Below are 24,593 nucleotides of genomic sequence, written 5' to 3' on the forward strand. Positions count from 1 at the left end.
TGTGTAGCTTACCCGGAGAGTTAATGAAAGGGTCAACCCCACACTGATAAGATACATGATAAAGACAATCTGTCTAATATCCATATACATTGTCATGAAACATTTGGCGTGCTACCATAACATGCATAGTCAAGGTTACCCTAAATTAGATATATCATACTGAGTGCAAGTTTCACAAAGCAGTAGACAAATTCGCTTGGGTTGTTTAAATTAACACATATTCTAAGAGTGAAGACTTTGTATCAACTCAAATATTTACAAGAAATACTGACTCCAAGGCAGGGGCACGAAAGGCAAATCCAAAATTTCCAAACTTCAATGCTTCTTAATATCAGCTCATTATATTAGACTTTGGAGATTCATCCTCCTCATCACTACAAACACGTAATTTTGAAGAAATTTTGAAGAGAGGGAGATACAAGATAACCGTGTGCACTCTCCAGTGATGTAGTCCCATCCCGCACCCATGACCTCCACTCTCCCAGGATGCAGGTCGGCAGGTGGAGTCTTTTAATCAAACTTCTGGATTTAAGCAACAAAGTTCCCCCAACAGCACTCAAAACCACTCTGGTTAAACAAGTTTCCTTGCAGTGCTTGCCCTGGTTCTGTGAAAGCCAATGCTGATGCTTGGAGCAAGAAAATACACTACCACAAATCACAACACTAAGAGAGAAGTTAAAGTTTCTGTGTGACAACACAACAGTGGTCTTGCCTGAACTTTAAAATATAGGAGCTCTGTCCACATGAAATAACACTACACAGCAATCTGCAGCTCCAAGACTTATTTCCTAGCACAGGGCATGGGAACATAAAGGATTACCTCTGGCTGGTGGTAGATTTATAGCTGCCTCTAATACCTGGTGCTGAACAGCACACTGTCAGTGAAGTCTGAGTGATGCTTTTCTGCCTTGCAGGAGCTACACCTTGAGATTCTCCTCAATAAACAACACCCCACAGTAAAGCTTTTAGTGACAGCTGGGATGGTGGATAACCATAGTTGCATTATCATACTAAGCATCTTTTCCTAAGGAGGAGAGTGTAACTGCACATTTGATCACCACTCTGACTCCAATGCTAGTTGTGCTGGGCATTTCTACCCCTCCATCACACAGGTAACTATTTTAACACCACAGCAAGACAAATACAAGACACAAATACATAATTTGGAAGATAGATGGACCTTATCCTCAATGAGGCAAAGAACAATCACCACAATGGTTCAAGGTAAAGCAGATGAAGTCATCACTGCACTGACATTTTTAACCTTATGATCTCCTTGAAATGGTATGGAAAACCACTGGAAGTAAATCCTTATATTTAAATAATTGGTCAGCTTTTTATCCCAAATGTACATGTATTCCCATTTACTTCAGAGTTCATCTTAGGAATAACATCAAGCAGTATTAGGATTTAAGTTATCTGTGAAGAATCCCCACATCCTTGGAAAGCACAGCAATTCTCTGCACGTAAAATAAAGTAAGACTGTGCAGAGGTACCACTTAGTGTTGCCCTTGGAAGTCTGAATTTAGTTATAACAAGCACTGATGTTTACTGAAAAGGTTCAGAAAGCTTAGGCTCAGATTTATGGTGTCATTTGACAAAAATTGGATAGCTTTTGAAGAGCAGTGCCTTGCAAGCACAGATGTAGGCGCAGACATCTGTTAGCTAAACAATGCTGAGGTGCATCTCCCTCTCCAATCCCATCCTACCAGGCAATGAGCTGGAAAACCTCAAAGCGCAACACATTAAGTTCAAGAAACCATTTCAGGGATTCTGACTTCTCTCCCTTATCATCTGTAGCACATGTTTACCATTTATGGCTCATCCCCAGCACATACAATCAATAACATTCCAAGTGTTGGAGGCACTCTGTAGCTGAGGAAGGAAGCGCGTTAATATTTTGAACTACCTGGAGACATCAGAACTCCCGGCTCTGTGCTGCAGTGCTCAGGTGCCTCTGCCACACTGTGCTGACCTGAGTCCCTCCTAACCAGTGCAGCCTGCATCCATAAAGCAGTGTTGATTCAGCTGTGCAGCTGTTTGCCAGCCTTTCAGCAGCACAGCATCCCCAAACACTCCTGCAGACATCAGACCGAGGAGAAGTTTGGTGCTTGTCACTGAGGCTTCACTTCAGGATGCACAATGTGCCGGCGCCTGCATTTAATTAACTTTTTTTTTTGTTGGCCTCACAGAGTTGTTTTCTGCTGTGTGATCTCGTCTGCGTGAGCCCTTTTGTGATTTCATGAGGGAAGGAGGCTTGCAGCCACCTTTCATAAATAAAACTGCCCTGATTTAAACAGGCTCTGTTGATAGGAACAAAGATAGCGTGGTATCCACGCACAGACAGCACACAGCACAAAGCTGCTCTCTGAAGCAAATATCTGGAGATTAAACCTAAAGGAAGGAATACCATCCTTCTAAATGAGTGGTTCAAACAGTTTAATAAAGGGAGAAAAGAGGTCAATAAGGGAAGGTTATTTTGAAATGAATGCTTTTATCTATACCACATGGTGCCTTTCCCAGTGGCACTGCGTGAATTCATGAGAAATAATAAAAACTTGGTTTTGTTTTGTTGCTTTCAGGAGTCAGTTTGTTTAAACCTTCCAAGGAGGAAGATACACAAGCTGATGTTTTACATGAACTGCTTTACTTATCATTTAAAATTCAAAACAAAACATTACATATCCCCCCTTTTCCAGCTATACTAGGTTTAATATATAAATACAAGGATTGTTCAAGGGTAAGTGAAGGATTTCTGTCTCAGAGATCACCTAAAAATTCCTTCTTGATGCTTTTTCTTTCCTTTCATACAAAACACATTCTAGACATAACTGTCAATAAAAAAAATACACACAGGCAAACTCTTTTGCTTAAACTTCTGTCCCAGACAGCAAAATCCATGTGAATTTGTGAATACCATATCCCTCTTTAGCCACAGCTGTGCTACTATACACACACCCTCATTGCAAATGCTACTCCTTATATTATTACTTTCCTTCCAAAATCTTGTTTAATTAAGATGTTATTTGCTTTCTGTGCTATGTGTAACAGCTTCTCAGTATTTACTGGGAGCAAGAATTTCCAAGCTTGTAATATGCCAGATTATTTTCTGTTAGGGTCTGCAGCTCACAAGCATATTCAGCTTTCATATCAAGTCTTTTTAGCTGCAGGCTTTCAAGCTTCAAGTATTTTAGACAGGTGGAAATGTCAGTTCCTCCAAATGTAATGCAGAGGTAACGATGTACCAGAAGATAAATAAATGACATCTAAGGCACTTTACCTCTTAAAGTTCTGGCTTTGCAAAGGAGGAGTCCAGGAAAACTAACTCAGTCTTTTTGGCTGGCTTACCCCTATGCCATTAAAATAAACATAAAACAGTATGTTCCTTTTTAACCACTTGATGAGTCAGTGCAGTTCAGAAAACTGATAAATGGTTTGTGGAAATAAATTAATATTGCATGAATGCTGCTGGAGCTATTAAACAAACATAAGTGAGAACCCATCAGTGAAGCCAAAAGAGATCTTTACATGATGAAGGAAAGCAGCAGAAAAGTCAACAATCATTATTACAGCAGGTACTTTGCCCTGTGAAAATGGCATGTGCCCTGAACAGATGTAAGCAATGCTTATCTCTGATGTAAACAGTTATGCTTCTTATATCAGGTCTTATATTGGATTACATTGCTTCTGACAATTAAAAAAAATTCTTTTAACACCAATTTTTTACTCAGGCAAAGGAACATTTACCAAAATCTTTCAGCCCCAATGTCTCTTCATTAGAAATGAAAAGGAAAGAACACTACTTTATTCTAAACTATGAAACAGGTTATTTATTGGTGGTTGGGTTATGTTTTCACAAGCCGGGTGTGTGAAATGCACTGAAGTCATGACATGAGATGGCAAACACTGTGCCATGTCCTCAGCAGGCAAACCCAATTCTCCTTTTGAAAACATGGTCAGTTCAGGTTTCTCTGCTGGAGGGAAAGATCAAAATGCTGAGCCTTCCTGCAGGAGTCAGAGGCAGATGTGCACATCACAGGTGCTCCAAAGGCCCTGCAGAAAAGCAGCTGCCCTTTCTTACCCCCTCTCACACTGCACTTCAGAAATATGCACTGTTGTGAAAACAAAGAAGGGAGAGTTTTTAATGACCTTGAAATGCACAAAGTGAGCTCTGCTCCCAAGCACAGTAAGCTCCACAGACTGCAGGTCCTGAGCTTTCCATCCAGCAAAGCACTCACACATGAGCAGACCAGGATTCTTAAAAAACTGCAGATACAGTTGAATCAGCAGCAGTTTGGACAGGATAAACATGAAGGGTTGCTCAGGAGCAAGTGGCCCTGCTTCCTTTGTGCTGAAACAAAAAAGTAAATTCTGATGGTATTTTACTACTTCCAGGTATGATTTTCCAAAGATCCTGTTAATTTCCTCAAGAACTCTGTATTGTCATTTGCTTTGAGGACAGCATTTAAAATCCACCCTAGACAGCATTTGTCCAGTTACAGCAAAAAAGTGAAATACTTTGCAGTTACCTTAAATACATTGGCACAATCCCTGAAAGTAGTTTTTTAAAATAAGATCAGACGTTAGGAAATCCTGAACAACTGGCTTATTCACTACTGACATTTCTTAGAGTTAGTTACACCAAAATAAGAGCAGATCAACAGAAAAGGTCCATTTGAAATCAAATGCAATCACATAATTTAATTTTGCATGCTAATAAGCGTCACATTGAGACTTTGAAAACTGCAACTTCAACTAAGAAAATAGGTAGAGGAAGAAGTAACACTTATAGGAACAGCAAAACCTTCAATAAAGAGATGAGTTAAAGTACAAAAACTGCCATAATCTGTTGCATAAATTCCCATTGTGCAGTGTCTGCCAGATAGAACAATGGCCCACCATAAACACGAATTAAATATACTTGAACTGGGAAATAGCACAGTCTGGCACTGGGAATACTGGGAGACAGCAAAGTGCACTTCTGTGGAAACCTGTCCCCTCCCTTCCAGGGGTCAGGCATGGAAATCTTCAATACTGCATTTTTGCAAATTTGCATTTTTCTCATGTTAAACAAGAATGGAAATTTAATCTCAATTCATCTTAAATGTTTGTTAGAAACACATTTTAATAGCTTATTAATAGACTCATATTATTGTTTCAGGGTTTGATGGAAAATAAAACTACTTTGGTATGTCACACAGTCATAAAAAAAATTTCATATATAATACTTATTTTTAAAAACAAATTAAACCTCCTAATGACAGATCTACACATTTCACAACAGTTACTGCTTCAAAGGTCTCTCTCTAAACGTACTCTTTCCTGCCTTGAGAATTAAATGCTTTCATGCAGCAAATTAAGAATGTTCAACTATTATTAGAAAACTTGTTTCCTCCTATTCCATTAGACTCATTCATACATTGTGTTGGCTTTTTGGACTTACTGAAAAGAAATTATGAAGGAGAGCAGAAGTGAAGTGCTTTTGCATAGTTCAGGTAAAAATCCCAGAAAAAGGAAGCTGAATTATCAGGAATTGTAGTATTCCTTTGAGACCTTCTTTCTCATTACAATAAATAATAACCGTTTCAAGATAAAGGAGACTGATAATTACTCAAGATGCTTCCCCCTAAAAAGAGGAACAACCTGAAGTCAACAAACCGGTTATTTTTACCCATATTAAATCAAACTGAATGTTAGTATATTTCAATGTGTTAATTTAATTACAGTCTATTTCACATAAAAGGAGATACTGATGCTCTGGGTTGAGAGAATATTTATATATTTTTTAATTTTCCCTGACTGCTGACCAGAAGAGCCATACCTGATATTTTTTTCTTTCCTCTCCTTCACATAAAGATTTAGTTTATTGAATCAACCACACAGCAACTGGAGTGGAGGACAGACTAATCAGCAAACAAAAGATTGAAGACTTACCATTTACGCAGATTTCAAAGGATTTGCAAAGGTCATCCTCAAACAGGCAGCCTAAAAACACAACAGAAAGGTAAAAATTAGCACAGGTTTAAAACTGTGGATAATTAGTGCAGATTAAAGACCTATTAAATGTTCAGCAAGACTCAGATATTTGGTTGGCCTTGGGAGTCTAATTTGGGCAGTACAGAAAGTCCAGAACAGGTGTGATTAGACAGCACATCTTACTAACTGGCTATGTCTGGAATAACCTTTGATGGTTTTCTTCCCTCATCCCTCTACTGAGGGCTCAGTGTTCTCTGTTCATGTCTGTCTTTTGAGGAAATGTGTGTTCTCTCTATTTTGAACATATTATTGTATCACAACACAGTAATGCTGAAATACTCTGCAAAACCCAACTCCAGGAAACCAGGAACTTCCTAATGGCATTGTTACTGAGGGGATACAAGCCTCAAAATCAGGCATAAATTGCTCAAACCAGACCTGGATTTAGTACCCACAACTGCTCACCATGCCAAGATGCTCAGGAGCATTAACTGCTTGGAGAAAATCTTAAAAATTAAGCCATCCCTACCAACACCATGATACCACACAGACAGCTGAAAAATCAGTACAGGTCTATGAAGAAGATCGTAGGAATTTTTCTATTTAAAGCGGGAAATTTTTTCCAAAACATGTTGCCCTATGGGTCCCTGCTGCACCAGCTCCAAACCTCCATACCCAGAGACCTCATCCTGGTTGGCAATCCCAGCTCACTCACATCTTCAGGGATGAAGTGTTCTGTTCCCCCTTTGCTCAGTGTCACCTAACCAGGTACTGAGACACAAATGATCATCCCTTTTATCCTCAGGCAAAATGAACTCCTGCTGGTATCTGTGAGGGCAGCAGAGAAGTGGGCAAGGTGTGCCTCTGCACACTGGTGCACAGCAACAGGGACCAAGTACAGCAGCAGCACGAAATATCCTGCTGCTGTTAAGGGAGTGCACTTTGTGAACCCAACCAGCAGTTTCTTTCTGACAAAGAAAGAGCTCGGACTGGATAAAATCCATGGAATGAAGCTGTACTTTGAACACAGAAGCCACCCTAGAGAACACATCTTCACAATTAACCCTTTTAACTTTTCTAGGGAATATCTGAAGTTTATAAATGGACACACAGAGTTATAGATATAAAACAATCTTCAACTGTTTTACACTTTGTATCAAAAAACACCAACCAAACAACAACAACAAAAAAACAGCCAGGAACTTCAGCACATCTAAACACAGGAGTAAATCCTCTCTCCACAGAAGAGCAGAGCATCTCTATTCAGCAGAGTCACATGGATTAAGTGACTCATAACGAGAACTGAAAGGCTCAAGACATTCTGACTATGAATTACCTGGCTCCTAACCCTGCTAAAAGAAAAGTTGGGGGGATAGAGTGACTTACGCCTGCCTACATAGCCTTTTAGCAGGCAACTGTATTAGTACATCATTAAGCCTGAACTAATGTGCTGTGCCTCAGCAGGATTGATTAGCACAGTGCTAGGCCTGAGTTAGGCAAGTCCAGCTGCATTAATTCAAGACTTATTGTAGCACCAGCAGAGTTCCTTACATTTATCACACACCTGCCTGCAAAGACCACTTGCACATAACCCTGCGCATATTTACAATATTCAGACCAATAAGAGAGTTCTCTCACCCTTTTACCCATGTCCCATGAAATTGTGGATATACATTTGTTACCTTTTAAAAGGGGATTTTCAGATTAGCAAAGCTGCTGCAAGCAGAGTGTGGCAGAACAGCACGTGCCTACACACAACACAAACTGTGGTTTGTAACCTGGGTTTGAGATGTATATGATTTTGCTCTGGACTAGTCTACTGTGACAACCATTTCATCTGAAGCAGTGACCCCAAACTCCCTGAAGATTCTTGGTTACAGCCCTGGCACTAACTGACCCAGCAAAGCACAAGGATCCCTAAACTGTACATTGACTTGTGAAGAGCATCAGACAAGAATGACAGGCAATGACCAAAACAATCAGCACAGAGCACAGCACATGAAGAGTCCAATTAAAAGTATAGTAAAGGTCACTTTGAAAAAAGGAATGGTTGCAAGAATTTAATAAAAGAAGATAAAAGGCTTCAAGCACTAAGATAACCTAGAAAAATGAAAGGTATACTTCAGTGTTGGACTTGATGATCTCAGAGGTCTTTTCCAATCTAATTGATTCTGTGATTCTGCATTCCTGTTGTCAGAAATAGGAAGTTATCTCTTCTAGAGAAAAAGTTTTTATGCTTAGGAAAAATCCCTGGTTAAATCTCTCTTCCTTGTTTTCCTGCGAGATTACAAAAGAGTTAAAGCCAGAAGCCTGAACTATGTGTGCCCACGAAGTGCTGCAGAATTTGTCCTGGTTTGTAGTTATTTCCCATCCTGCAGTGCTGTAGCTCCAAAAGGTGTCAGATGGGAAATTTCTGCCAGAAATATTTCTAGTGGAGTGGCACATTAGATCAGTGACTGGTTAACCCAGACTGTTCTGGTTTTGAAGCACCTGGGAGATGAGATTACAGTCACCTGCTCCCTGCAGTCGCCTGCCAGAGCCAGGACATCCCATAATACAATGCTAGTCTCAAAAGCAGAAAGATCCAGATACAAGATGAGCAAAATCAGCCTGTTAAGACACAAAGAAATAAACATCCAAGCTTCCTCTATCCAGAATTCTGATGTTGCTTTATTGACTAATATATTTTCCATGAAAAGCACAAAAGAAGACTGATTTTATCGTGTTTTACTTTCTCTTTTAATAACAGTTGTTTATTTGATTTGCAGCAAGGCATCTGATGCAATTAGACTCATAAACCTATGTCTTGGAGAGCAAATTAATAAAGTCAATGCAGGGCAAACTGTATCCATTACTCCAACATAGACAAGGACCTCCAAAACTCCTTGAAAGACATTTTGTTTCAAGTTATTTATTGCTACAGTCGATTGTTATGCATATTTCACCCAACCAGTCAATATGTTAATTTAGCCACCAATTTATCTCTTGTTATTATTTGCTGTGACATCAAGAAGCATCGTATTTCATTTTAAATATCACCTCACTACTAATAGTAATGGTGGCAATACGTCACCACTGAAGAGTGAAGAGGTATCATCTCCAAAATGCACTTAATTCAGTTCATGCCTTGTGGGAACAAAACTACATTGCATTTTCTACCAAAAAACCTTCCTACACAGGTCATTCATCTTCCAATACACAAAAATTATTGACAGATACTTTCAACCCCTGCCCCCCACAAAAAAAAACCAAACGCACCAAACCCAAAGCCCCAATCTCACTTCACACAGCAGCCCTGAAATAACAAGTTCTCCTTATAAGCATCCAACATACAGTGCTTTGCTAAATGTAGAATTGAAAGAGGTTTCTTTTTGTATTGAAGATTCACCTCTTCACTAACACTTGCACGGTCCCCACATGTCAGTAGTGACAAAGCAAGTCAATACGCTGTATATGATGTATATTACACTACATTTACATGGTTGGGAAAAGAGATTCCACAGGGCCTTGCAAAACCTTCTGCTTCCCTTTGCCCTCCCTCTGTCCTCCTCCTCCAGCACTGTTTCTCAGATGGGCAGCACAACATGAACACAAAAGACTGTTGCAAGTACAGCACCTAAAAGTTTCAATCTCTTTGTCAAGTTATTCTTCTTGTGAGACACTAATCAAACAATTCCCTTCCTTCTTTTAATCAGCTACAGAGCAGTTCTGCTTTTCTAAAGAAAAAATACAAAGGTTTTAATCATACTGGAATAATCTGGGGTCTTTTATTTATAAGAGGTGCTTCTGAAGGTTCAAGCAGTCAAGGCACCACATGAAAACACTTGAACTTCATCTAGAAAAAGCTGTAAAAATTCACTTATCAGGAAAATAATTTTAAACCTTGACTAATCATTCAACTAGAATAATTATATTTATTTCTCTGTCCTTTCCCCCAGTTAACCAATTCACAAAAATTTTACACTAAATATCTCTTTCAAGAATACCAAAAAGTCTGTAAGTACTTTTTCTACATTAAAGTTAAAAGTAAGTCATAGGCCCTCTTTATCAACAATCATCAAAACAGGAAAACTAATAACAGGCAAGAACACTTATCAATCAGAAACCGGGAAAATACAAACCTTCTAAATCCTTTCTGTTGCTGAGGATTCTGTCTCTCACTCTCTTCCCACAACTCCCATGTGAGCACTGAACATGTCCTCGCACTTGCAGACCGTAACAACCTCACCCCTTCACAGTATGTGTTTCTTTAATCAAAAGCTGATGATTATTAGTATTTTTAATAGTCCAGAATGAAAGCCAACTCCACTCTCAATGCTTCTTTCAGTTGTGGTTGCCTGGCAGGGTAAGGAGACTTTGAAGGGTGAGAACTGTTAAACACTGCTGGGGAGAGAAAGGCCAGGAAACACCTGGGCATGGCAGTGCTGGGCACAGCTGCACCTCGTTGGGTCTTTGGCTCTTAATAGGGAACACCTGGGCATGGCAGTGCTGGGCACAGCTGCACCTCGTTGGGTCTTTGGCTCTTAATAGGGAACACCTGGGCATGGCAGTGCTGGGCACAGCTGCACCTCGTTGGGTCTTTGGCTTTTAGTAGGGAACACATGTTTCTTTTTCTGTAAGAGGATTAAGAAAGAGGGTACAAGACTTACCTTTCAAACGTGCTTAACTCACACAACTGGGATAGCTCTGACTGAAAAAAAAAAGATAGTGCACAACAACAAAAACAAATGATAATCTGAACTCATTGGCAGAGAGAATCAAACAAGATTTCTTGCAAAAAACTGTTGGGAGGAGCCATCAGGTTGAGAGAGACACTCCTCTCACAGTAGAGGTACAAGATAAATGTGCTGGGGCTGCTAAAGCTGTGATCTACCCAACACATCCTCATGTGTCTGCCATACATGTGTGCTTAACACATCTACAGTTACAAAAAGTTGCAAGCATATGTGGGGAAAACACCCTTTAAGCTGATCACAGGTTTTAAGCAGTTCCTCTCAGTTTCCCCAACTCTGGAGTTACACAGGTGAGCAGGTGCACACACATGTGCAATGGAAGTATATACTCCTTGCACAAAACCTATCAATAGCATGTGAAAAGTCAGCTACTGTGGTTTTTTACTTTAGTTTCATTGTGACATTCACTGTGATTAAAAATTTGGATATTCCCAGCCTTTTTTTAACTCTCCCTTCTTACTCTTTCTCCTTTGTTCTTCGTTTTCTCTTCAAAACTCCTCCATTCTCTTCCTGAGAAGTATTTTTTCTAACTCCTACTGCCAAGCAAACGTTGTTCCAGCACCAGAATGCAGCTGCCCCTGCCTGCCCCTGCCCAGCTGCTTGCTGTGCTCAGGCACTGCCCCTCCTACCCATGCCCTCTCCCTTCACCCTTGCACTAAACAGCTCTGTCACCTTTCCATCACCATTGCTGGCAGGTTCTGCATCTGCAGACCCCTCATTCCCACAGGTGCCCTCCACTGCCCTTCCTCTGGCACACTCAGCCATTCCTCATCTACCCCCATTCTGGGGTGTGACTGGGAGAGAGGAAGAGACAGGGGGTAAGAGAGGGGCAGAGTGTGCTTTGCTTTACTCCCTCTATTCAGAGCTTTTCAGAGCTGGAGTAGGATTGGTCACGTTCTTTCTTTCTCCTCAAGTTCTCAGGATATCCAGAATATTCCACACTGAGAAAGTAATTTATGGAGACCTAAGAACCTGTGATGATTTATCAGCAACTGCTTGGAATAGTAGTTTAATGATGAAAGAGAAGTAAATCAATGTGGTAAAAAATAATATGGAAGTGGCACTAATACTGAAGGGGCTCTTTCTTCCAAGAGATAAAGCAAGACAAATATATAACAACATAAAAAGTACAGAGTTTTGATCTTCCTTTGCTGCACCTTTTAGGTTTTTTGAGTGTAAAAAGTGCCTGTTGTTTTTGTAATACTGCAAACTCTTGAGAGCTGATTCTTTTTTCCTTTTTTAATTGTGTGCATGTACAAAGTGTAGCGCAATGGAGCACTGATCCGTGGTGAAGAATGCAGGCCTTACTCTAATCCAAATTAACAGTCATAAAGATGACAAACGAAATCCCTGCAGTGGTTAATGGAGGACTGTGCAGTCCTTTACACAAAAAGTTTCCATCCAAAATAAAGTCTGGAAAGATGTCCTGTTAAGTGTTACCATATGGTGATAACACTTCCTCACCTCAGAATTACCCCTTCTTTCAATCATCTCTCATACACACTGATTTTGTATATTGAAATATGACTCTAGTTAGAATAATTCACCATGGAATAGAGTTTTCATTCAACTAGGGAAAATGTCAATACTAAACTTACAGCCAAGACTTGCCCCTGAAGCCTCAATGACAGTGCATAATAGTACTTCAATTACCTTTCAACCTGTATGGATTGATGCCATAACGAGGCAAAATAGTACAAGAATGCTGTGATATATGTTATTATTTCTCCCTATGCAAGGGCTGTATTTTGTCCCTTCTGCACTTAGGGGGGAAAAATTATATCTTTTCATGTACATGTAATCAGTCTGAGTGTGTTCACCACTAAAGAAAGGAATTGCTTTGTGGTGAAAATACTATTAACTTATCTGATTACTAATGCCATGACTGTGATGATGTAGGGCCTTTCTTCTGGGGACCACTGAGAAAAGGTCACCAAGAAGAGTAATTGAAGATGTGAGCAGTAATAATAGGTCATGAATAGAAGAGACATTGAAAAGCCATCAGTGAGAAAGCTTCAGAACAGCATTTGCCCAGGGCTCAGAAAGAAGACGGCTCCTATGGGCAGCATGCATTTTGGTGTGTCATTTTGTCAGTTTTTCACAGTAAATATTAAAAGAACTTGCATTGTCTCCTCTGAAATATTACAATTCTCTCACTGCTACATTTTCTAGCTCTGTGTCTTCAGCAAGATCACCACTCTCACAGGCAATGGGGAGCTCAGATATAATCTGGCAAACAAGTAGCTCCGCTAATACTTAGTTACACTGAACACCAACATGCTCTCTACTTAAACAAAATAGATAGTAGATAAACGCATTATTGGAGAATAAATGGAAGATAATTTTAAAACATTACAATTATTACCTCTTAGGATCAAGACTGAAATCTTTTATCTAACAGTTTAATCATGTCAGGGACAGTCACATGTGATTTACTCAAGTAATGCAGCTTCAAACAAGACCTTTGTCATGCTGGTGTCCCATATGGGGGAAAAAGTAGTGTCTCTACAATATAAAATGTGTGATTTGTTCCTTCCAAATTACAAATTGTTAATTGGAGTGCTCACAACCTGTAGACAAAATATCATAAAGACCCAGAGCAGGCCTTCAATAACTGAGATTTAATACCTGCTGGTCAATAGTTGCTAAAATTAAATTCCTTAGTAGGCAGTAAAGTGAAATCACCCAACACCCACTGAAATCACAGCTGTGGCTAACCAAAACTCCTTTTGGCACTTAGCAGAGAACTGGAAGGTTGAACTCCATTGACTCTCAATTAGTAATTCCACTTCAATTTTTTAAATACATCCACATCAGCCTGATTTTTTTGCCTGCCATTGCCTGTTCAATGTCCTCTCCCACAAAATCTGTTGGCAGCAAAGCCTTCTGGTATTATTCATAACCATGAGATGTGAAAAAGGTAACACCAAAGCTTGAGAATAGCATTACTAGCAATGCCTTCCTCAATATCATTGCACGTAGCCCAGCAAGCACTGCAGTTCTGAGCCCTCTGTAATATTTATTCTGTGAAGGAACTACTGTCATCATTATATCTGTCAACCTCATTTTACCATCAGTAACAGACAGTCTATTCCAGAGCACTTGTTTTACAAAATTGCAGTGCGGGAGTGAATTCTAAGTCCTAATTATAACATAATTCTCAACGTCTTCCACAGTGAGGCTTAAGACAAGCTGGGTCAAAGAAGTAATGAACCATTAGCAAAAGGATACAAGCGCTCTGTCTGGGGGTTATGTGCTTTGGAAGACATTTTTTTCAGACAAAATATTCCAAAACACTTACATGGTAAATAAGCTCATGTCCCATCCTCTGGAACCAATCAGTCTCCAAGAGGCAGACTCAGGGACAACATGTTTTCTTAAATGGTTCTTTAAAGTCACGTCTCATGTTTTGGGAAAACTCCAATTATTTGCAGAATCAAAGGAAAGAAAAGAGGTATGTTTATGATTTTTCTCTAACAAGTACCAAAATTTTCTTTTCATTATTTGTCAGACATTCTTGATGAGTATCTCCTTGGTGCTTAAAAATACATAATTGTAATTTGCACCAATTCTCATCCACTTATATTGCCTCTAAAAGTCAGTAATTACCCAATATTTAGGGTAATGTTCCTCTCCAGCACCATCCTGAGCAGACTTCAAAGACAGACACAATTTCTTGCAGTGGACCTCTCTGGTATTATTATTTTTCTGTTTGGTTTTACTTAGAAAACAGAACAGCATCTTTTAGCCCATGATGTCTGTGACAAGATCACTATGGCCAGTGCCTGTCATATAGGAAGGACCCTTCTCTTCTTATTCCTCGGACTTTTTAGAAATCCCTCTCCTTTTTGCTTCATCTCTGTTTCACAGTTAATTTGAGTTGGGTAAATTATCCTGTAGACTTAGCAAAAACAACTTGCAATGGGAAAAAGAATCATGTAACTCGGAAAAGTTTGAAGTGCCAGGAGACAGTGAAGTAATTCTGCTCTGGACAGCAGCACACACGGCTTTGGGAGCTGCACTTCCCAGAGGAGCATCAAACAGGGGCTGGAACCCAAGCACTCCTGTAATCTGCCCATTTCTGTAGATCCATATTGAAACCTGATAGATGTTGGAAATGGTTTAAATTGCTCTTATTGCTATTGTTGGGAGAGTGCTTGGAAAAACAGCTTCATAGCTTTATTGGGCATTTCTGAATCTCATTATGCTGTTAATTTAGAGTGCTGAAATCACCTGTGTTCAGTTTATCAAAGAGACACTGCTATATACACTTGGTAATATCTTTAATAAAGAGTTTAAACAGTCCAGAGCAATCCACATTAATTATTCATGTGCTGGAGAAAATAATGAAAGTCAATGAAGAAAGTCATAGTCTCCTGAAGTTCTTGAGGGAAAAAGAATAATATTAGGTGAAATTCAATGGACCGTGGCATCAAGATTTATCTGCACAATTTTCCCTGGGAATCTGAATTGCGAATGAGCCGCAGAGTCTCAGTCTGGGACGGAGTTATGAGAAGCAGGGCACACAAGGATACTGGTGGCACATCAAAGCTAACAGTACTTACTCCAATGCCCCAAACTTTTCCCTTTCCACGGGAAAAATAAAACAACCAACAAAGAATCAAAAAATATTTCTAAACCAGATTTGTTTTCAAAGCTGCCAAGAGCTCAGCTGCCCCAGTCAATACAATCTCTTGACAGTCAATGTGCAGCACCTGTGACTTTGTTCAAGTCCTGCTGGGCTTGTGGTTACCTCAGTGCCTACATGGGCATCATGACAATGAGGACAATACTTTGTTGTGTTGATAAAGAATTAAATCTATCCTGTATTGATTCAAAAACCTTTCCAGACAGATGTTTAAATTCATCCCAGAGTGAAATGATCCAGTTCTACGTATTTTTGTGAAATTACACCTATTTGAAAGAACGGAGAGTGAATGGTCTTGATTTTGACCAGTAATTGTGCTCTAATTACTCTTGACTCTCCCTGATGTATCCAAAGCTGCAGCAGAGCCAGCTGTCCCACAGCACATCCTGCTCTTGTCTCTGAGCAGGAGCTCTGCCTGCCTTGGGAGACCTGGGAGATGTTTTTTCTCTAAGCTAGTTGTTGAGAGGCAGCCACCATAATGACACACACCAGAGTAATAGTTAAGAAAAACACTAATGATTAAAGCAATTTGGGGAGGAAGCCAAGAAAATTAGAGATAATTCTGAAACATGACAAATACGATGCATGCTGAGTATCACCAGAATTCATATGCTGGTTCTTCCTAAAAAGTACATAGAACACAGAATTTTTCTCTCTTTTAAAAAAATTTTTAAAAATAACATGGGAAGTCTAAACCTCCCAGCTGCTAGAAGTTCATCTCTTACAGCCCTTTCAACAACAAGGAGAAACTGCCCTGGAGAAGATTCATTTATTTATGACAAAAAAACTGAAGCCTGGGTGTTGTCAGTTCATATAGGTAATTTTCACTATTAGGAATAGCCAAAAGTCATTACCAGCTCTCATTAACTGAGCCCCCAACACCTATTGATTTATATGGCATTGAAGTGTCTGAGCAGCTTTGTGAATTAGGGTCCAAATTCCTACTTTTGTTGTTGTTGTTGTTGCTCAAGTCTTTTATCTTTGTTACTTTTTCTTTGTAATCTTTATTTCCAAATTACTCACTCCTCTGTTCTCATTCCCTAACCTATTGTGGATATTCTTTGCTACTGAGAATTATCACTGAGAGGGCAAATAATGGGAAAGAGAAAGAAATGGAATTTTCACGTCACTGTTCACCAATGGAAACCTTTTTCCCAGCTCTTTCCACTGCTCCACCAAGCTGTTCTGAACTGCAGATCCTCTCACTAATAATGATAATTAGCCCAGAGACTACACAATGAAAAAGGAATGAGACATATAAACTTCATAAAGGGATTACTAGCATTTACTTCAGAGGCTTCTTTTTTTGTTTTTTCTTTTTGGAAATATAGGGAATGATGATGGTTGAGGAAACTTAAAAATTTGGAAACAGTAAGATGTACAATTTTAGAAGAAAACACTGGACAGAGAACAACAGTTTTACAGAGGCAATAGTGGACACTTCACCATGCAAGTGAAGAAGAATGTACAAGAGGAAATTGGAGAAAATAGGAGCCTGCTGCCTTGGGGTGTCAGAGAGTTTAGTAGAAGGGGGCTCTCGTTTCTTGGAGGCTCCTGGGAATAGAAATTGTTTTACAATAATCCCATTGATAGTTTTGCACATTGATTTCCAAGTTTCATTAATTGAAGGCTGGATTTTATTTTTTCCTCCTTAATGTTAATATTTCATGAAGTTCCAGACATGAATTTTCAGTCTACAGTTGACTGTGAGTTGACCAGAATTTGCATAACTCTGTGAGACATGATATTCAGTGAGGTTTTGAATCAGTCTGGCACCTCATATGGGAGCCTTCTTAAGAACTCTTAAATTATTTTAATGAACCAGTATTATTCAAAAAAATAGGTTTTTTTTCCTTCAGGATTTGAACTTCAGCCAAAACGTTAAATCATAATCTTTAAAGTATACTTGGAGACTTTCTATTTGATGAATGTATTACAAATCTAATCTTGTGTTGTTTCTGAATTTAATACTCTGCAGACAGCAATGAACAACATATATGCAATGTTATGTACATCAATACAGTGTATACAGAATATCCTAATTATAAGACTTTAAAAAAACAACAACAACAAAACAAAAACCAAATAGATCACCCCCTAAAAATCCAAGCTTTGTGACCTTTATTCACTATTCTACAAACTATGTATCATGCAGCAGAAGTATAGGAACAAGAATATTAAAATTGTGCCCAGATGAGTAAACGCATTCTTTTTTTTCAGTGCAACCTCATTTGGAGTGTTCTTTCAAACAAGCATGAGGCTGCAACAAGAGTGCCTGAAAGCTCTGACACTGTTTCATTAATGGTTTGTCATGAAATGCAAAATGTGATGTGTTATTGCACACTGGTCTGTACAAGGAAGCAACACACAGATACTTCTCTTCCTTTGTTAAGAATAAAACTTCACAATCAAATCCACATCAAGCACAGAATTTTTTTGAGAAGGTGGCTTTAGTTTCCTACAGAGAGCTGGAGAGTACAAGGTCAAGGACCAGAACAACCCCCACTGTATCTACAGTTCTCTTCCTTTTGTGTGTTCCCTGGAACATTTGTACAGAGGGGCATATGGGGTAAAAAAAATGGTCTTCATGGAATATGAGCTGTATTGTTATTCTTCTGTTGAAAAACACACAGTGGCAGACTCTTGGCTGGAACTTGGTTTGGGATAACCTCAGAATTTTTATAGCTAAGAGGTTTTGTCTAACAGTCCAACTTCCCTATTAAGGTAATATGAGAACAACAACAGGAACACTTTATGCCACTTCCTGTGTAATCACCATAGAGAGTTTTAGCACTTCTACATAACTAAACCCATGAAGTTACTGTGTGTAAGTTCCATGCACAAACAGTCCTCAGAGTGGCCCACGTCTACTGGAGTGTTCCATCAGAGCCACCAGCTCTTCATCTGCCTAATCTGAGGAGAGTGTAAAGGCAGGGAGCAACGGGGATGAATGGGACAGGCTGCCATGGCTGACAGTGTAGGCACGTGTCTGCATCCTCCCCACCTCTCAAACAATCCTCACTTTCCTTACACTCTCCAGCTCTGTCCAGTGACAGCTGATGACGTAATACACAATTTATGTAATTCTGGGTTACTGCTCAGTCTTACTTTTAGTTGTAATGCTTTATTTCAGGAGATATGAAAGGATCTGCATCTCTGCAATGGCAGCTGGGTATGAGAACCTGTTTTCACTCCAGAACTCCCAGGCCTTTGCCTGCACTGTAACTTTGCTCTGGTCTGTTCTCCTCTGTGATCTCCACCAGCCTCCATAGCCTTCCTGGACTGTGTGGTTTAGGACAGTGAGTTTAGGCCATGGGGTATCCCACCAGCCACTGCCTTTCCAGATGTGTGAACACCCTTGTTGCCCCTTCTAGTCTGGTGTAGAGCAACAGAATTCTAACAGCCAGCCTCAGAAAAGATTGACCAGTCTTTTTCTCTCTTACAATCCACATAGCTCGCTTCACACCATTTGCATTCCCAGATGGGTAAGTGAAGAAGTCTAAAAAAAAAGCAACAGAAGTATATCAGAAGGACAAACTTACTAGTTCATCACTTCATAGAAGCTTTTTTAATATAATTTTTACTAAAATATCCTAAGAGATTTAGGGTGACTCACAAATGCCTAAAAATATGGAAGCTGTTTTCCTCCTGTGTTCTTTTCCCTTTGTGATGAAGGGAAGCTAAAGTACTTTGCTTCTGTTTCTCGTCATTTTCTGCTGAGTTGCTCCCTTCCCTTTTTGGTGGGAATAAGAAGGTACATGATGTTTTCCCTTGCAGGGCTCCTGCAGCAGCGGGAGGCACAGCACACAAAAGCATGAAGCACCAGCTGCAATTACAGATCAGAGATGATTGTGGATCTGACTGACTCTGCACCTCAGCTCTCCCACCTTCCCCCAGTTCCAGGCACTCTGCAAAACAGTGCCAGGGTTTGCCTTTGAAAACTGCATGTATGTATATCTGCATTGTACCTGAATGGATACACAGATATTAAGCATGTTTATATGATACATGTATTAAATACATATTCTTATTCATTATAATTATTATTGGGAGGTTCCGTGTTATAATGGAGAGCACTCTGGACTCTGAATCCCAAGGACCTGAGTTCAAGTCTCAGTAGGGACTGTCCCCCGGCAGTTAAAGCCTTCCTGCCATCCGAACCTGTCAGATCTCGGATGCCAAGCAGGGTCAGCACCGGTTAGTGTGACAGTCCCGAGGACTTCACTGTCACTGTCCAAGCTCGCTCAGCCATGGCAGATGGACCTCAGGACTTAAATGGTGGGGCCAGTTCTGCACATGCTGAGCCTCACCTAAAAGATACACTGTGCATGCTGGAAGGGCACACCCAGGTGGGGAGAGCCCTTCCCAAATCTTCATTCGCAAAGTCTGGCCATGCATACATACACATACATACATAATTGTTATTATTGCTATTATAACAAAATAGGGTTGAAAATTGTCACCAAAACATTGGCATCTGGTGCCATCTGAGACACCACAGACACACAGCACTGAGAGATGTGGCACAGGACTTGTGGGAAGTTCAGTCCTTTGGAGAGTGTCAGGGACATCAGGCAGAATCCCCACAACACCCGAAACAGCACAAGGGGCCCTTTGTTAGGCAACTGAACCCAGACTTCATTTCTAAAACAATCCAAGTGAGCCATGCCATAAAATTCCTACTTTTGTCAACTGGTCTTGCAGATTTCTCTGTAGTGATCTTAAAAGTAAATGTCAAGTGCATTAATGCTGGGGTTACCTGAGATGAGACCCCTCTACTGTCTTGTTTGAGATAGCAAAAAACCAAAAGTCTACCTCTTCAAAAGTGATAATTTTGTCAAGACTCCATCATTTGAATACCTTTGAAAATACAGATTCAGAGGATACAAAGACTTAAGGGGAAGGAAGAACTAAAAAGGAGGCACTGCAGGTTGTGTTTAACTGCTTCATGAGGTTTCAAGGTTTTGCTGGATGTCTCTACTTCATACCAGTTCTGCTGGCACTGTAACCTTGGCTTGTCTGCTCCTCTGTGCCTCATTTTTCAGTGTCACAGGTGGGCATATTTCCACAAGATCGAGTGAAACAGTCTCCAAGGGACTACCTTGTTCCTGGTATAGGCCCTGACAAAACCTTCATTGATTTTTGAAATAAGAATTTTGGATCCTAAATGTTCAGGACAGGACTTAAAGCAAACTGGGAAAGTGCTCTTGCTACATTACAGAAGAGATACTATTCATCAACTAAATTAGGAATAGAAAAGTGAATTAACCTTTCTTTCTGCTTGAAAAAGGAGGAATGTGCTTCCATTCCCTATATTTTGTTCTAGTCACACAGAATGGCTTCTGTAATTTATAAGTAGCTTGTGAGTCAGAAATAACTCTAGACTGAAAAGCACACAATGCAGACTGGAAGTGCGATGGTGGGGACAGGGCCCAGGACAAGAGACAGCAGCCCCACCTTAGCTTTTGGAAGAGAAGGTAGAAAACAGCTAAATAACTTTGTATGAACTTGAAACTATCTAAATATTGTTGAATATTTTTACAAAAAGGAGTCTAAAACATGAGTATTATCCATGGAGACCTAAGGCTCAGAGCTGCAGTCCCCTCACCAGGTCACTGGCGCAGAGTGAAAGACAAGTTTGTGTGATGAAAACAAATCTAATGGGTTTATTTTTAAACACAAGCATTTCATAATGAATATTCAGCAAGACAGCTGCAGTCTAAAATTCATCCAGGACTCAGCCAGGAATGGCTTCAAATAGTCACTGCATACATGACAAAATCCAGAACATTGCTCAGAGCTCTGCCTCTAGACTACACATTTGGGGTTATATTTTTTGGTGTGTTTGTTATCTATTGCCAAACAGTATTTAAAGGCAGTTTAGAAAAACAAAAAACCAATACCTGTGGAAGCACTAAGATTTCCAGAAACAGTCATTACCACTTCAAAATGTCCACCTCTGGAAATAAGGTAATGGTTTAGAAACCTGTCTTGGGGCTTTTTCTTCTTTCGGCTCAATGGGAAGGTGGAATCTTATTCTGTGCTAGTGCAGTCAATATCAGAACTGAAAGTATTTTATTTATTTGTTTTAATTGAGTTTACCTTACCTATGCTGGCCACTTGAAGAAAAGTAGGATAAAAGAAATTAACACTTTAATCTTGCTTGCATTACTATTTGATGACTGTAAAATCATGGGGTAATAAACCAGTCTGTGGAGAAGAGTATCAAGAAGAACACACAGACTTATACACACAAAAGAAAAAGTAATTAAACTACAAAATTCAAGCAGGACAGCACCCAGCACAACCAAACCAGGATGGATGGCTTCAATTGATTGGGTGTGATCAGAAAAGTCATTGATGCTCAGTATTTCTGCCACCTGCAAAGTTGTTTTAACTGTGCAAAATGAAATAACATTGACATTTAGCCACCTTAAAATTAATGGCAAACTCCCACTTGTTGCAACTGGCACCAAGAATCTTATTTTGCAGATTTATACTGCTGATCAGAACATAAAATAGGTATGATAAAATAACAATTATCATATTTTTAGACCATCACCTATGCTGGTAGTAATCAGTCTTAAAAAATGACAAGATCTTGTTCACACAAAATTTCCAGACATTTTTCAAAATATAAACTTGGGTATCACTTATTGAATTTTACATTCTGCATAGAACAATACAAAGGTCTAATCCTGTGTAACACAGAAAGCAGGCATGCAGCTAGAGATTCTAGTTATCTAAAACTAATTTAGTTCAGAAGGTTAATTTTCAGTTTAACAAGTGAGAGATTCATTCTCTATTTCTGTGCCCCACTGCATCTGAATCCCTGAATGATCTCTGCAGAAAAAGTGTGAAGGAGCAGAGCTGTAAGGCTATTTCAAGCCTATTTCAAGTACTGTAGGAGTTTGACAGTATTTCATTTTTCAACATATGCTAAAACACCGTGGGATGACTTTTAGCTTGTGCAGCTTCATGCAGATAAATATGGCTGAGTAGGATCTGGCTGTTTCCTGCAGTCAGAGGGATGTAAGCACAGTGCCAGCAGGTTCCTCTCTGCACTGAGGTGGTTACAGAGAGAAGCAGTGTAGGACCCTGCACAGGCAGCCAGACCTGGAATCCAGGCACAGACACTGAGACCACATCCAGGCTCATTGCCCTGCTCACACAGGCACAGGAGCTCTATTGTACTTCCTGCAGCAGGTTAGTTCACCTGGGGCCAACACCTCACACACTGGGGGATGACTAATTTATGGTGACTAACTGAAGAGGGCTCACTTTTAACAGAAGTGATTCAAAGCCAGAAGAAATAATGAGAAAGGAAAAAGAATAAATTCCTGTTATGTGGCCCAGTTCAAGCTTAACTCTGGCTATGCTATTACTGCACAGTGAACTTTTTGCTCCCATTTTGCTTCCTGTTCTTCTGCTCTGTTGGAGGCAGCACTGTCAAGCATTTCCAGCTGAGACCTTTTCAATTTCCATACTCCAAGGGCTCTTTTATATCTCCTCAGTTCAGCAGAAGGAAGCACAGGCAGCAGAAGATGGAATGTTTTTCTTCCCCTTTTATGACTGTTGCCATTTGGTCAACTGAGGTGGCACCGATAGCACAATAAAACCACCAGCATGAAAGTTAACGGGTCCCACAACAGCATGCAAATTTTAGGAACATCAGGCTGGCCATTTGCATCAGGGGAGCTCTGTCTGGACCTGGATTCTGGCTCTGAAAGTGGCCATCAGCAGATGTTCAGAGGGAGAGCATCAGAAAACTGTTCCAGTGAGAGGCAAGACACTGTTTAAAAAACTCACGTTAGAGGCTGTGTCTCAGCTGTGATGTCTGAAAAGTATCGATTCCCCTACAGGGCTCATTTATTCCTTTGGTTTCCATGAGACTTTTCAAAGCCCTAGTGACAGTCAGGTAAATAAATATTATCTGCTTTTAACAGGCAGAAGAAAATGTGTTATATAATGTGTGCCAGATGTTGTGAAAACTAAGCAATTAACAGTTCTAGCAGTGGTCTATGTGCCACTTGTGTATCTCTTTTTGCCTTAAAGATCTTATAGTCTAGACAGATGGCATAAAATGCTCGAGCAGAACAGAAAAGTGTCTAGCCTAACACTTGGAAAAGTTTCGGTTGGAGTTGTTTTTGGGGGTTTTTGTGGTTGGTTTTTTTTTTAATACTGGAGTAGATAACTGCTTTTTTGTTCTTCCATTTTAATGCTTTAGGACTTCTGGTTCCTGGTATCTCACACAACACTATTAGACAAAAATGCTTCCCTGTTTTTCTCATACTTCTCAGCACATTACCTTTCCAACATAAAATAGTTAGACATTTTTTTAAGCCATCAGCAGGAGATGAACTACTATACAGGCCAGAAAGCATTAAAATCTTCACCACAGACCCATTTGTTCATCAGTAAAGTGAATATATTAGTTTCTTATCCTTCAGTTATAAGTGAGTTCTAAGGTATAAAAGAGTCAAATACTACAATTCAGGCTAGGCTGGTAATCAGGTTTCAGTGTATTTAATTTTTCTATCCTTGAACAGGAATTTTCACTTTCAGTTAATTCAAAGACAGACTTCTGGGATCTGAATACCAGGGAGATTTAGGTAGGGTAGGGGATTTTGTGCTCCAGTGAGGAAACTTAGGCAAACATGCACAGATTATATGCAACCTACAGCATTTCTCATGCTAATGGAATTTTCTTCCTTTATGCACAAACAACAATTTCAAATTCAATGTGTAAAAAAACCCACACCCAAACCCCCAAGAATTCTGTGATTTTTATTTACCTAAGTAGACATATGTATCCCAAGGAAAACACGAGGTTCTACTGCTCTTTGAACTACTGTAAAAATTCTGACTTTTCCTTTCCAGTGGGCAAATACACAAATATATACATCTAATTTAAACATTTGAAAGGACTTGCCAGTTTTCCCAAGCAGATGGATCTCCTGGGAAGAACAAAACTTGCAGTTTAGACCTGAAATTTTTGGCAATGTATGAGCCTGTGATAAAAGGGGTCAAGAACAAACCTTTTATACACTCTCCATAACCTGTGTCACCTGCTCTCCTATGAAAGTGCTCAGTTTTCTTCTGCATTGCTTCGCAAGTTTTCTGAGTAGAATCTTTTCAATACATCTGAGGATTAATTAATACTGCCAGTTTACATCTACGGCATGACATGCAATGTTTATAACTGTGCACTAGGTCTATCACTTTTTGGACAGACA

At 39.7% G+C, this 24,593-nt stretch overlaps 1 protein-coding gene across 1 annotated transcript in view; it reads right to left on the reverse strand.

Annotated features, from left to right (window-relative positions):
* PTPRN2 (protein tyrosine phosphatase receptor type N2) overlaps positions 1–24,593 on the reverse strand; it is a 652,515-nt gene that overhangs the window by 581,359 nt on the left and 46,563 nt on the right. Inside the window, exon 2 of the mRNA XM_071560012.1 lies at positions 5,935–5,985. Coding sequence (XP_071416113.1) covers positions 5,935–5,985 — 51 coding nt within the window. The remainder of the gene's footprint in view (positions 1–5,934; positions 5,986–24,593) is intronic.

Source organism: Pithys albifrons, chromosome 7, assembly GCF_047495875.1.
Source record: "Pithys albifrons albifrons isolate INPA30051 chromosome 7, PitAlb_v1, whole genome shotgun sequence".
Classification (NCBI taxonomy): Eukaryota; Metazoa; Chordata; class Aves; order Passeriformes; family Thamnophilidae; genus Pithys; species Pithys albifrons.